At 33.8% G+C, this 13,170-nt stretch overlaps 1 protein-coding gene across 1 annotated transcript in view; it reads left to right on the top strand.

The window, feature by feature from the left end:
• The window catches only part of LOC150075392 (uncharacterized), a 64,722-nt gene that overhangs the window by 46,521 nt on the left and 5,031 nt on the right, over positions 1 to 13,170 (top strand). The window contains exon 8 of the mRNA XM_090388472.1: positions 3,928 to 5,147. Within this exon, the coding sequence (XP_090244598.1) occupies positions 3,928 to 5,147 (1,220 nt within the window). The remainder of the gene's footprint in view (positions 1 to 3,927; positions 5,148 to 13,170) is intronic.

The raw sequence follows: 13,170 nt of genomic DNA, 5'->3' as shown, positions 1-13,170 counted from the left end.
GAAATAACTAATTCTGACAGACTATAAATTTTTAAAAGGTCCCAATTTAAAAATGACTATTTGGTTGTGAAAATTCAAATACAGTGGACCCCCACTTTACGATATTCATCCATTCCAGAGACATTATTAATCGATTCCAGAGACATCATCGTATCGTGAACCCAATAACACGTTTATTGGCAATTCGTTCAAGACCTCAGAAATTAAAATTTTCCCTATATAACTAAACTGTTCATCTCTAAAAGGTGATTTTTATAGTGGAAATTGTATATTGATTAATGCATAACACAAAAAATCTCTTCGACTAAAGAATGCAAAAGCAAAACATGCGACCAGCATGTTTACGAACTTTGCTATTGGCTGGGAGGAAGGACCATGTGGTCGGTCAAAGACAATTGTAAGCCCATCGTAAAGTGAAATAAGTAGTCATAAGTTAACATGATCACTTGTTAGTAGAATCAACCGCTTTATAAAATCAAATTTCAAAAAATTAATTCAAATCATTAAAATGCACTACACTTTCATTGTTTATTGTTTCAATTATAAGAATCAGTTTTGAATGCCTTTGTGATATTTTTCTAAAGCACATTTCTGGAGATCACTACCATAAAACAATAAAAACAATTTGCAGTTTCTGGTTTACTGGGCTTTTCTGTTAGCGCAATCTGTTATAAACAGGTAGTAAACTCGATATTATTGCATTTTCGATAATACCGATAGCTAGTGCCGTACCTAGACTTCTGCCAGCCCCAGGCAAAATATTCATCTGGGGTCCCCCTCACAAAAATTAAAGGTGGAATTCATAAAATTGAAAAATAAAGGAAACACCCAAAAATTATTCAAATCATAATTACTTATTTAAACTTTAATGATTAGTACATTCTTTATATAAACTTAAAAGTTTTCAGATCATTACCTTAAGATATTTACTTGATATAAATTTGTCTATAACGTCTGATGTTTTTATATTCTTTAGTATATCTTGTTCTATTGACATAATGGGCAATCCATTAATTCTTTTTTGGCCATTTGTTGCTTGTGAATATGTTTTAATCATTTTGAGTCTTGAAAAACTCTCTCCAGATGCAACCGTAATTTGCAATGTTAATAATATCCAAAGAGAAATGGTGATGTTAGGATATAATTCAACTAAGTTTTTTTTCTTGAATAAATTCTAAGCAACCAAATTTTTTTTTTCTTTTAAAACATGCTGCAAAGGTTGGATTTCTTGATGTAACTCTTTGGCATCGATGTTGCTGCTCCTGTCTTAGCCAGTGAGAATTCCTTCAAGATGTTGACATTTCATTTCCATTGCACTTTCAAATAAATTCATGAAGTTCTGATTTTAGAATAAGATGAAAAGCCAGGGATATTTCATTCATCTGATCAAATCTTTCTTGCAAGCTAACGATAGCTACATCAATCATTATATTAACAATTCCTTTTCAAACCTATTGGTTGGTTCAATAGAGCATTCATCTGATGAAGTTTCATAAGTAAACTCACACTTCTGCTAACACCGACAGTACTTCCAACTGAATTGCAGTGTACACAGTTTAAATCCTGATGTTATAAATTTGTTTAGTTGACTAAGAGCATGTTCTATCAATATAATTGCAGTGTTCACGTCAATTTTACTATTTTGCATGGCTTTACTTACTTTATTCATGATACTCAGTATTTCATACCAAACAACTACGCTTATAATAAATTTAAAAGAAGTAATTTCTGTTAACAAATCTTGTATTTCAGACTACAATTTTGCATATTTTACTTTGGCCTGTTCCTTGTTTTCATTTAATGCTGTTGTAATAGTCTGTAACTGATATTGTACCAGTGGCATAGCCAGGGCAGGGTCAGCAGGTACATTGTACCCCCGATGCCAAAATTTGGTTTTGTGGTGCTTTTTTGTATTAAGAAATTGGTGCCTTTTGGGGGGGGGAAGAAGGGAATGTACCTGCTGACAAAAAATCCTGGCTATGCTACTGTATAGTACTATATTTCTAAACGTTTGATTATTTTTAATTATTGAAAAGGTCATATTTCTTTATAACGAAATTTCTGTTTAACAAATTTTTAAAGCAAACAATTTATTAAGTTATATAGAGGTCTGACTGTATTTTGTTCTGCACAGAATAATATCGTTTCTTCCCATTAAGACTTTGTTTTCTTTCATTTAAACTCCATTTGTTTCAAAATTGCATGTAGAGCTGTTTTGCCAAATGGAAAATCCCATTTCTGCCTTATAACTAGCAACAATTTATTTAAAGTAAGTATCTTTCTATCAACACTATAAAATTCTTGAATAGTGCAATGAATAATGCATATATCAAAATCATCTACCTCATCAATTGTTTTCCTACTCACCGATTTTTATTTCTTACATGCAGATTTTAATTTATCTTCCGAGTGTGACAGAAATGCACGTAAATTTCTAATCAGTTTGTTATTTCTGATAACCCTATAGCTATAAGAGCTCTTCTTGTAGGTAGACTTTTAGGTACAATTAAACTAGAACATCTTGATTGATCTTTAAGGTACATACAGTACACGTCATGTACTGCTCAGTCGGGTGCCTCTTTTCCTTTTCCTTCTGCAAAATGGTTTGGTCTGGTTGCCAAGGCACTGATATAAGTTCCACTCGCCAACACACAGTACTGTGCTCTAGTATAGGTTGCAACTTGTAATGTACTGTGTTAGTGCACATGTATCTTCCATCTAATTCTAGGCGATATAACGTCACATTCAGAATAAAGACAACAGTTTTAAATGTGAATCTTCATTATTGTGGGGTTTTGTTACATTAAAACTAGGTTTAAATAATAAAAATAGGCAAAAATAATTTCTTTTAACATCTGATTATAAAATAAGCCAATATTGAATTTTTTTTTTTATATAATAAAAGTATTATATTAAGGAACAACCATTTTTTTATATTTAAAAAAATTAAAGTATCATCGGAATTCGGGCCCCTGGCAGCCACCCTGTTCGCTCATACTTAGGTATAGCACTGCCGATAGCTGGAATTCTGTGAGTTTTTATGTTATAATGGTGAAATGTGGTTCCCCTTCCATGAAATCTTCAATCATATAAAGAACAGAATTTCAGAATCTTCTCTCCATTCCTATTTTTTAAGCTTCTTTGTGATTGGTTGCTTATCTTTTTTACTGTTTTAAATTTTAAAACCCGAAAAAGAAAAAAAAAATCAGTGAACAGAAATATCAATTAGTATGTATATATTACAGTATTAATTAAGCTATGTGCGTAAGCTTAGATTTATTTTTATTTTGCTAACCTGTGGAAAATATGCTTCTGATTTTCATGTATCATTTAATTTTGTTAATTGGTAAATAATAAAGTGTAAATTTGTGCTTTATATCTTTACTTTTATAGCCTATGGATAATATTTCTCCTACTATTAGAACTGCAGTTTAATAGAATTAAAATTCAATTTGCAAACATGATCACAGTGACCAGCACTTCTACATATCAGATAGTGAACAGTATTTTATTATGGAGAGTACATCGTAAAGCGATTTGATCCTACAGTGAACCAATTGTAAAATGGGGGTTCACTGTAGTTCTCTGAATTTTTTGCAACAAAATTATTTTTTTTAAATAACTAAAAGTTATGAAGGTGATATTTTAATATTAGAGTTGATATAGTACATATTGTAAAAAAATATATATAAAAATAATAATAAATATTCAGAAAGTGACTGGCTATTAAGGGTTAAAAATTCAATTTCTGGTTTGTTATATAGAAATCTGCAATAGACCCAATATTTCTTTGTGTCTCTTGAAATGTCTGAAAAAAACATTAAAGCTTTCTATATTTTTGATTTTGTTTTCTATTGCTCTTTACTGTTAATATTCTTTTATATTACCCTCTGTGTAAAGTTTTCTGTGTAATGTTATTTTTTGCAGAATACAAGCTAGATTCCTCACAGGAAGTACTAGAGATGACTGTGCAGTCCCTTAATAAAGATTCAATCCCAGACAGTGATAATACTTCTTCTCCATCCACTTCTACCATTAGTACAGCACCTTCTTTCCAGGAGAATTCAGTAGTCTCACAGAGAAGCAGTCCACCAGAAAAAACAGAAAAATCTGAAAGCCTTAAGGAGAAGACAGCATCCCCTGCTCTCCCTGAAACAAGTGTTTTGGAGCATATCAGTGGTATAGGCAATGATGTTAATGGTAATATTTCTGTAAATGGATTCAGTGAACATAGAGACTTCTCAGAAACAATTGAAACTGCAAAAAACATTACTGAATCTATAGAAACTGTCAGCAAACAGGTACAAGATCAGTCTTTATCCTCATTTACTGATGAAGAAGAAAAATCACAAAGTCCTGTTCTTGAAACTGATGAACATTCACATTATAAATATAATCTGATTCATGAGAATGAGGAAAAATCATCACTTGAAGAAGCTTTGCCATCACTTGAAGAAGCTTTGACAAGTAAGGATTCAAGTATTGAAGAACAAGAATTAAAATCAGATGCAGAGCTTATTAAAGCAGAGAGGGGGGAGGAGGAGGAGGAAGAGGAGGATGACAATAAGAAAATTAACCTTGAAACTGCTATTTGCGCCACCACAAGTCAGAAAAAAATACAGATGGTGGATAAACTGGCAGATAGTATTTTCTCTGTTTTGTTAAAGGATTCTCTAAGTGCAGTACATTGGATATCACCTATCCCTCAACAAATAGCTTCTGAAATCAGTGAAAAACCACCTCCATTACCAGAAAAAAATGATATTGTCGAAGACATTTTCTCAGTTGATAGCATGTTACAGATATCTAGAGAAAAAACTGTAAATGATGTGTCAGAAGTATTGTTGAAAGAGTTTATTAACGATGGGTTAGACTGCATGCTTGGAATTTTGAAGCAAAAACAGTTCCATGTAAATGTAGTACAGAACTTGTCTCCCCAACCTCCATTAGATGTCAGTCAAAAAGTAACAAGCATTCTAGCAAGCCTTGAAGAAAAAAAGTGCCCTTGGGAAAAACCATATCGTCCAGAACTCATGGTATTGTCCTCTGGTATGGATGATGCTGGAGATTTTGGATGGCCACTAGAACCTTCTGCACCATCCCTTGAAGATATTGTAGGAGCCACAGAAGATAAGCAATTAAATCAGGTTAGCTTTTTCATCCATTTATCCTAGGATAAGTAGAATATGTTTTGAAATATTCATTTATACTTGGTATTTTTTTATTTGTATATTTTATCAAGTCAGAAATATGGATAATGCATAGTCTGGTTAAATTTGTCTAAGACATGCTGCTTTTCCTAACAGATAATGTACAAATCTATTTTCATCTTATTTTGCATAAAGTGAAAATGGAAATCATGGACCCTTTCATATAAAAAGTAGGTAGGAAGTATAAATAAATTTAATGAGGGAATTGGACATATTATTAGAGGGAATGGACAAAATGAAGTAGTTTTTTTTTTTTTTTTTTTGGTTAATGCTGTATAAGCTTGCTTCTTTGCATCATTTTTCCATAACTAATACTAAGACTAAAACATAATTCCCTTCCTTTCTTTTCTCTCCTGCCTCTTTCATCTGCCAAAGATCTGTTTGAGTTTTGCCAGTAGCAAAACTCAAATCAAAACTCAAAAAAAATCAATGTTTTGGTTGTCAGCATTATAATTTTAAGCAGTTTGATTGCTTCTTCACTTCCTTTTACACAGACACTCAGTTTCTGCTGTACGCCTTTTCTACAGATATTTCTATGGGCACTGTTCTCCTGAATTCTGTAATTTCACTTCTTCTAAGCCAGGGGTCCCCCAAACGTTTAGAGAAGCGGGTCACACATGAATTTTTGGAATATTTGGCGGGCTGGAGAAAATTCCTAATTACTGAAAACTACATTCTCTGCATTAAAGTTATGTAGAGAAACAAATTTTATACCTACCTATATCTACAAATTCAAAAATAAATTGATGGATATGTAATGTAAAATATACTAGTTTGTTTATATCAAATTTTAATTATTACTTATTTATTGTACTAATCACAAAAATACAGTTAGTAATACAACAAAATTATAACTAATGCGATGAATGTGGTTGTAGAGTGCAACTTAAGCTTATCTGCGAAAAGATCTAAACCTTCCAAACACTTCCTAGTTCATTTCACAAATATACGTGGTCTCAATTCTAATCTTAACGATGTCCATTTCTGCTTGCAGTTTGCCAAACCCCATATACTTTTTTTCTGACAGAATCTCAGTTATCGGTTGATTCAACTACTGCTCATCTCAGTTGCCCAAATTATTCACTGTATGATTCCTTTTGCCTCAAAGGTGGTACTTGTGCATTCCGATATTCCCTGTCAAGGACTTGGTAATTTGGAATCTCCTCTTTTCAATCTTCTCTGGCTTAAAATCTCTCTACCTCATTTTGTCAAATTCATCTGTTGTCTCTACCGTTCTCTCAACTCCACTAATCAATTGGAGCTCTTTGACTTCATCCCTTTGCAACTTGACTTTCTCCAGTCCAACTTTCCTAACAGTGAGGTAATTTTTCCTTGGTGATATTAATGTTCACAACTCTAGCTGGTTCTGTTTTCTAGTCACACCGACCCAGCTGATTGAGATGCTGTGGCTTTTACAATTACTAACTTGTTCATTTACCTACAAGAATACTGGACGATCCTAACCATACAGCCAACACGCTTGATCTTTTTCTCACAAACAACCCTTCTAAGTACATGGTTGAAGTGAGTGGTCCTTTAGGCACCACAGATCACAACTTGGTGATTGTCTCTTCTCCAATGGACCCTTTATCTCATGCTATTCCCAACTTCATATTGTTTGGCATTATACGAATGCAAAATGGGATGACCTGAGGGATTTCTTTTCTTCTTTTCCTTGTTTGGATTACTGTTTCAAAACTTCTGATGTCAACGTTTGCTCAGATCATGTCAGTGAAATTATTCTTTATTCCACACTCCACTTTAAAGTCTCGTCCTTTATCTAAGGTTTTCCAATAAATGTGCTAAGGCTGTTCAAGAGAAGAATGTTGCATATCGTAATTGGCTTGTTTTCAATTCTTCAGTTTCATTTTCTGCCTATGCCAAAGCTCGCAACAATTGTAAAACAGTTATTAATGAGTCCAAAACTAGAGTTTGAACAGGCTAAGAGTAGAAAACTTGCTTCTTGCCCTAATGGTAGCTGAGCATTCTGGTCTCTTGCCAAAGCTATTGGCCGCACCTTTTGCCCATCTCTGCTCCCACCTCTGTCCAAACAAGATAGTTCTGTTGTCACTTCAGCCAAGGATAAAGCTGACTTGCTAGCATCCCATTTTTCTTCCAATTCATTTATTAATGATCTTGGTAAAGCACCTCCCACCATTCCCAACATGCTCCATTCAATGCCTCCTGTGGTCTTCCGTCAAAAGGATGCCAGAAGGATTTTGGCGAATCTTGATGCTAAGAAAGCTCCAGGTCCCGATGGTATTTCTTCTCTTGTTCTCAAAACCTGTGCTCCTAAATTTACTCCTGTTCTTTGCTGCCTTTTTTTTTTCACTTTCTTATTCCAAAGGTGTTTTTTCCTTCTATTTGGAAATTTGCTTGTATCCAGCCAGTTCCTAAAAAGGGTGACAAATCCAATTATCGTCCCATTGCAATTACTTCTACTCTTTCTAAAGTAATGGAGAAATCAATTAACCACCAGCTCTTAAACTACCTAGAAACAAACAGATTGTTGCTCCATCTGATCAACAATCACCAGTATGGATTCCGTCAGTGTCGATCCACTGGTGATATTCTGGCTTATGTTACCCATTTATGGACTAATTCAATGGAAAGGTTCGGTGAAACACAAGTAGTTGCTCTTGACATCTCAAAGGCTTTTGATCATGTTTGACATAAAGGTCTTCTAAAAAAGCTTCCATCTTACTGTTTTTAGTAATTGGTTATTCAGTTTTCTCTCTGATCGCTCACTGAGGGTGATGGTAGATGACTGTCTGTCTTCTAACTTCTCCACTAATGCTGGTGTCCCCCACTCTTTTCCTCTTGTACATTAATGACCTTCTTCCATTGACTGGAAATCCTATCCATAGTTTTGCCAATGATAGCACATTGCATTCCACTTTCCATTTTGAGAAACCTTGTCCTGCTCAATCAGCTTCAACTTCTCGAAAATCTGCTACCAATTCCTTAAATGCCGATCTTCAGGTAATTCTCCAGTGGGGCAAAGACAACTTAGTTGATTTCAACCCTTCTAAAACTCAGTCTTGTCTTATATCTCGCAAAGGCTGGTTCAGGATCTTACTGATACCAATCATTAGCCCATGCTGCTGGTGCCAGATTTTATCCTGGATCCAGGATTCTTTTGTAGTAGAAGCCTAGGCTGACCTTTGCTCTCATACTCTGAACATCAGAGTTAGTGTGCAGGCTGGCAAGGGATTAGGAAATCCCTAATTACTGTCTCTAATGCCTATTGCCATTTAATGACAGGGTCAAGATTAACGGATTATTTTAACAATGTTTCAAAGAATGCTTTTGAGCGGAAATAGCAGAATTAATATCTTACAAGATTAAGCTAACAACACAGAGGCACCAACACTATTAATCAACTGACGAATGTTAAAATAACTGTAAAATGTGTTTTTCATAAAATGTATTGTAATCTAATGTAAAATTAATTTAAATATCTGCGGCCAGATCTGGCACACGAACATATTGAAGTAAGTTTGGGGACCCCTGTTCTAAGCAGTCAGAGATATATGCATCAGCTAGTCTCCCTCCATTTACACTTTAACTTTGCACTCCTCAAAGTAACCTTTCCCTCTTCCTTATATGCCTCCCACTTCTTTGAAGAACTTTCCTTCTTATGTATTTCCTGAAAATTACAATGTGCAGAAATTCTTTTGCCTTCTTAACCCAACTCATATGTGGTACTATAATTTTGTAGGTTCCAGTACTTTTGGGTTTATCATTTAAAAAACAACTTCATTAAAGGAGGTAAATGTATAACACACCAAACCGTAAAATTAAATTCCTTTGAGTGATTTATAAATGGCCTTCAATTTGGTTGATCCTGACCTACTCTTGGTGATGCTTTATTACTGTAGTGTTACTGGATGTACTCTTATATGGGTAAGAAGTTATCTTTTCTGTTTTTCTGCAACATACCCAAACATTTTCTCCTGAACAAGAAGTATCCCAGCAGTCTTCCCTGACGATTACAATATTAAGATTATAAAACATAAATGATTACAAAATTATCCTGAATGTAAGCAGCAGTATATCTGTGGTCTGGTTCTGAAAAGGCCAAAGTTAATTTTTTCCTCCTGTGTTTATAGTATGATTGATGTATTATTTTGTTATATGTTCCTTATGCTAAAACATAAATGATGAAATGGAAGTGAGCTGGACATTGGCTGTTTTAGCATAAGATACTATAAGGACACCAGACAAAAATTAGTCTTGGTATTAGGGCATGTAATGTATTGAACATGTATATCTTCTGAGCTTGTTTGCTCACAAAACTGAAATTAGAGTATAACATTAATCCATTTTTTTTCTGTTTACAGTTATATCAACTGTGATTTAAAAAGCAAAATGTATCCACCAGGAAAGATGGGGCATAGAAAAGAATGTAAGTGACAAAAAGCAGTGATAGCATTTGGCAGATCTAAAGAACATCCTGCTAAAGAAATAGCTGCTAAGTTTGCTGATATTGCAGAAAGAATAGTAATAAGAGTTTTAAGGAATGGTGTTGAGTTGAGATCAACCAGAAATCAGCAGAAACCAGAATTGTGGTCGAAATGCTGTGCCAAGTGTTCATGACTGGAGATGAATATCATGTCTAGTAAATGAAAAATGATTTTAAACAAGAAAAGAACTGCTCCAAACCATGGATCTCATCGGCTGATTTCTAAGAGAACAGTGAAGAAAAGTGCATAAAATGGATAAATAGAGTAAGGGCTCTGAAAAAAGACCAATGTCGGCACATAAAAGAGCCTGATTAATATGGGCTAAAAGGCATAAAACTCAACTATTGATGATTGGAAAAATGGTCTGACAAATCCAAATTTTGCCTATACTCTAATGAGTATAAGCAAAATTGAGTATTTCATTCAGACTATGCACAAGGGATCATACAAGCTGATGCTGAGTAAGTGATGCTTTGAAGATGATTTAATTGTCACGAACGGAAGAGGCCCTGTTCACAGGGCCTCTTCTGTTTTAAACAGGTATAAAGAATATAAGCAAATGATAGGGTATTTAAATTGGCTAGTGAAATCACATTTAAATCCTGTAGTGAAGGTATAGGACTATCTTGAACAGAAAGTGAAAAGATGACAGCATCCGTGAAACCTGAATGAATTAATGGCTCGGTTACTTTCAGAATGGCCTAATATTGATATAAACTATTTAAGAAGTTTAGCTGGACATTTACCAATGAGAAGTCATGAAGTGATTTGTGCTAAAGGAAGTGTTACACATTTAATTGAAAAATTACACAACTAATTTTTTTTCCAGGATGCTTACCAAAGTAATAGTTCAATCATGCCTATGAATAGATATGTAAAAATTGAAATTGGTTCCTTTAGAACCAAACCATCAATATGTTTAATTGTGCTTTAAATAAGACATATGGCTGAGTTAGTCACTATTACTTGAATATTAAGGAAAGCCCTTTTTATTTTATTTTATAATGTTCTTAAAGTAAAAAAAACTGAATACACACTTTCACCCTACTTTGAATCATAAAACTTACTCAAGAATAACACAGATCAGGGATTTGGGTATCAAGTTTTTTTAATAATTTTTTTTTTATTTTTTCCCCATCTCACATTAATATTCTTTAAAGAAAGCTAGGATTTATACAAACATTTAGGGCTTTTGGTAACATTGCATATTTCCCACAAACCAGAGATGTGCAAATGCATCCCCTAAAAGAGTGATACAAGTAATTAGACCTGTTAGTTTAATTTCTGTTCCAGGGAAAATAATGGGGTCACTACCAAAAGAAGTAATGCAGGATCATCTAGACAAGGCTATACTTCAGCCACAGCATAAATTGTTACAGAAAAATCTTCTCTGACCAATTTTATTGGATACTATGATGTGGTCACGAAGGAATGGGAAGCAAAAAATAATTTTGACATCATACTTGGATTTCAGGAAATCTTTTGATACTGTTGCATATAAAAGACTGCTGTACAAATTGGAGCAGTGTGGCATTAAGTGGAAGTTGCTGCTATGGATAAAGGGATGGTTGAGTGAGAGAAGACAGAAAGTGGTCAGTGCTCTTCGTGGACTATTGTTATTAGTGGAGTTCCCCAGGGTTCAGTGTCGGGTCCATTGTTGTTTTCTATATTTGTCAATGATATTGATGAAGGCATATCAGGCTTAATGTCTAAGTTTGCAGATGATACAAAGATTGGTAGGGTTATTAATGATAGTAAGGATGGTACGCTACTGCAACAGGATCTAGAAAAGTTGAGCAGGTAGGCTGAGAAAGGGCAACTGAAGTTTAACATTGACAAATGCAAAGTACTGCATATGGGTAGCAGTAACCCCAGAGTAACATACCAACTGTGTGGTACTGCACTCAAGGTAGTGGAAAATGAAAAAGACACAGGGGTAATTGTGCAGTTGGATATGAAGTTCTCTGAGCAATGCTGACAGGCTGCCTAAGACAGCCCATGGGGTTTTGCCAATGATATACAGGAATTTTGATAGTAGGGATAAGGTGATTATCCCATTGTATATATAAGGCAGTGGGCAGGCCATATCTTGAGTACTGCATACAGGTCTGGAGGCCTCAAGAGGGTGCTCTTACCGAGAAAGGCTTCATTTCTGCAAATTGCATCTGAAGATGGCGCATTACGGCCATAGTTGCCGATGTGCCTAATAAATCCCGAAACAAACAGCATCTGAAGATTAGGCAACTATGAGGAGATCTGATTGAGGAGTTTAAGGCTTTGAATGGATTGAGCAAGCTCAATCCTGATGAGATTCTTCCTCTTGCTCAGACTACACACGAGGGGACACAAATTCAAATTAAGGAAGGATGGTTACAGAATAGATGTCCAGAAGTTGTCCTTTAGCCAGCGGATGGAACAAACTTCCATCTGTTGTTGTGGAAGTTGATGGCTTAAATAAATTGAAGGAAGATGGAGGGAATGAATAGGTGAAATGGGAAGTGTTTTTTTTTTTTTTTTTGGCTGATGCCGTATAAGCTCATAATTACTAATGATAATTTATATTATCAATTTTCAAATGCACATCATTAATCTACCTTTGTGTTAATATCATTAAAAAAAATTGGATCATACAGAAAATCTTTGTGAAATATTTAGGTTATAAATCAGGTTCAGACTTGCCAGAAACTATATGATTTTCATTAGCGTTCTTTTTTATTTTATTATCTTTACAAGTTATAAGAAAAACCGAGTCTGTTCAAATTATCGTCGACAATTTATAAATAAATAATTTCTAGTGAAGTGAATGCTCCTGCTATATTTTCTTAAATTAACTTTTATTGTCCTTCTAACACATAGAAACCATTCCAACATTATAATACTATTCAGAACTAATTATACTTATAAGTGTTTAAGCAAAGCCAAATTAATGAGGAATTTGAAAATTCAGAATATCTAGAATTTCCATATTTTAGTTAAGGTTATTCAGAATTTTTTTTTTTTTTTTTTTTTTGTTTCTTTCTTTGTTTATAATTTTTACTTGTATTATATGAGCCAAAAATCTGGACAAGTCGCCAGTTTTGAACAGTTTTTATTTTTAACAACTGCTTATTTCTCTAATGATGTATATAAGATCTTAGCAGCCACTTTTTTTTTCCTTATGTTTACATATTACACAAACGTAAATAAATTATTTTACTGATGTTTTAAGTTGTCTATACTTTTGGCTCATGTGTGTTAATTTGTATGTTAATTCTAATTCTCTATTAAAATTAAGCTGTAACTATAACTTAATATCTGGTTTTGGTTCCTTTAATCATAATCCAGTATCTTATCCATAATTGTTTTATCTTCTTATTCAATTTTTCATTTTTTATATATATATATATGTATACACATACACACACCTGGAATGTTCATTATATATTGCCATTTTGAATTTATGTAATTTTGTATGCAATATAATAAAAATTGCATATTTCATAATGTTTTCTTAT

The sequence above is a fragment of the Mastigoproctus giganteus genome, chromosome 14 (genome assembly GCF_048544385.1).
Source record: "Mastigoproctus giganteus isolate SK-2022 chromosome 14, ASM4854438v1, whole genome shotgun sequence".
NCBI classification, from domain to species: Eukaryota; Metazoa; Arthropoda; class Arachnida; order Uropygi; family Thelyphonidae; genus Mastigoproctus; species Mastigoproctus giganteus.
The sequence above is the reverse complement of the archived record's forward strand: the minus strand, read 5'-3'. Positions and strand labels throughout refer to the sequence as shown.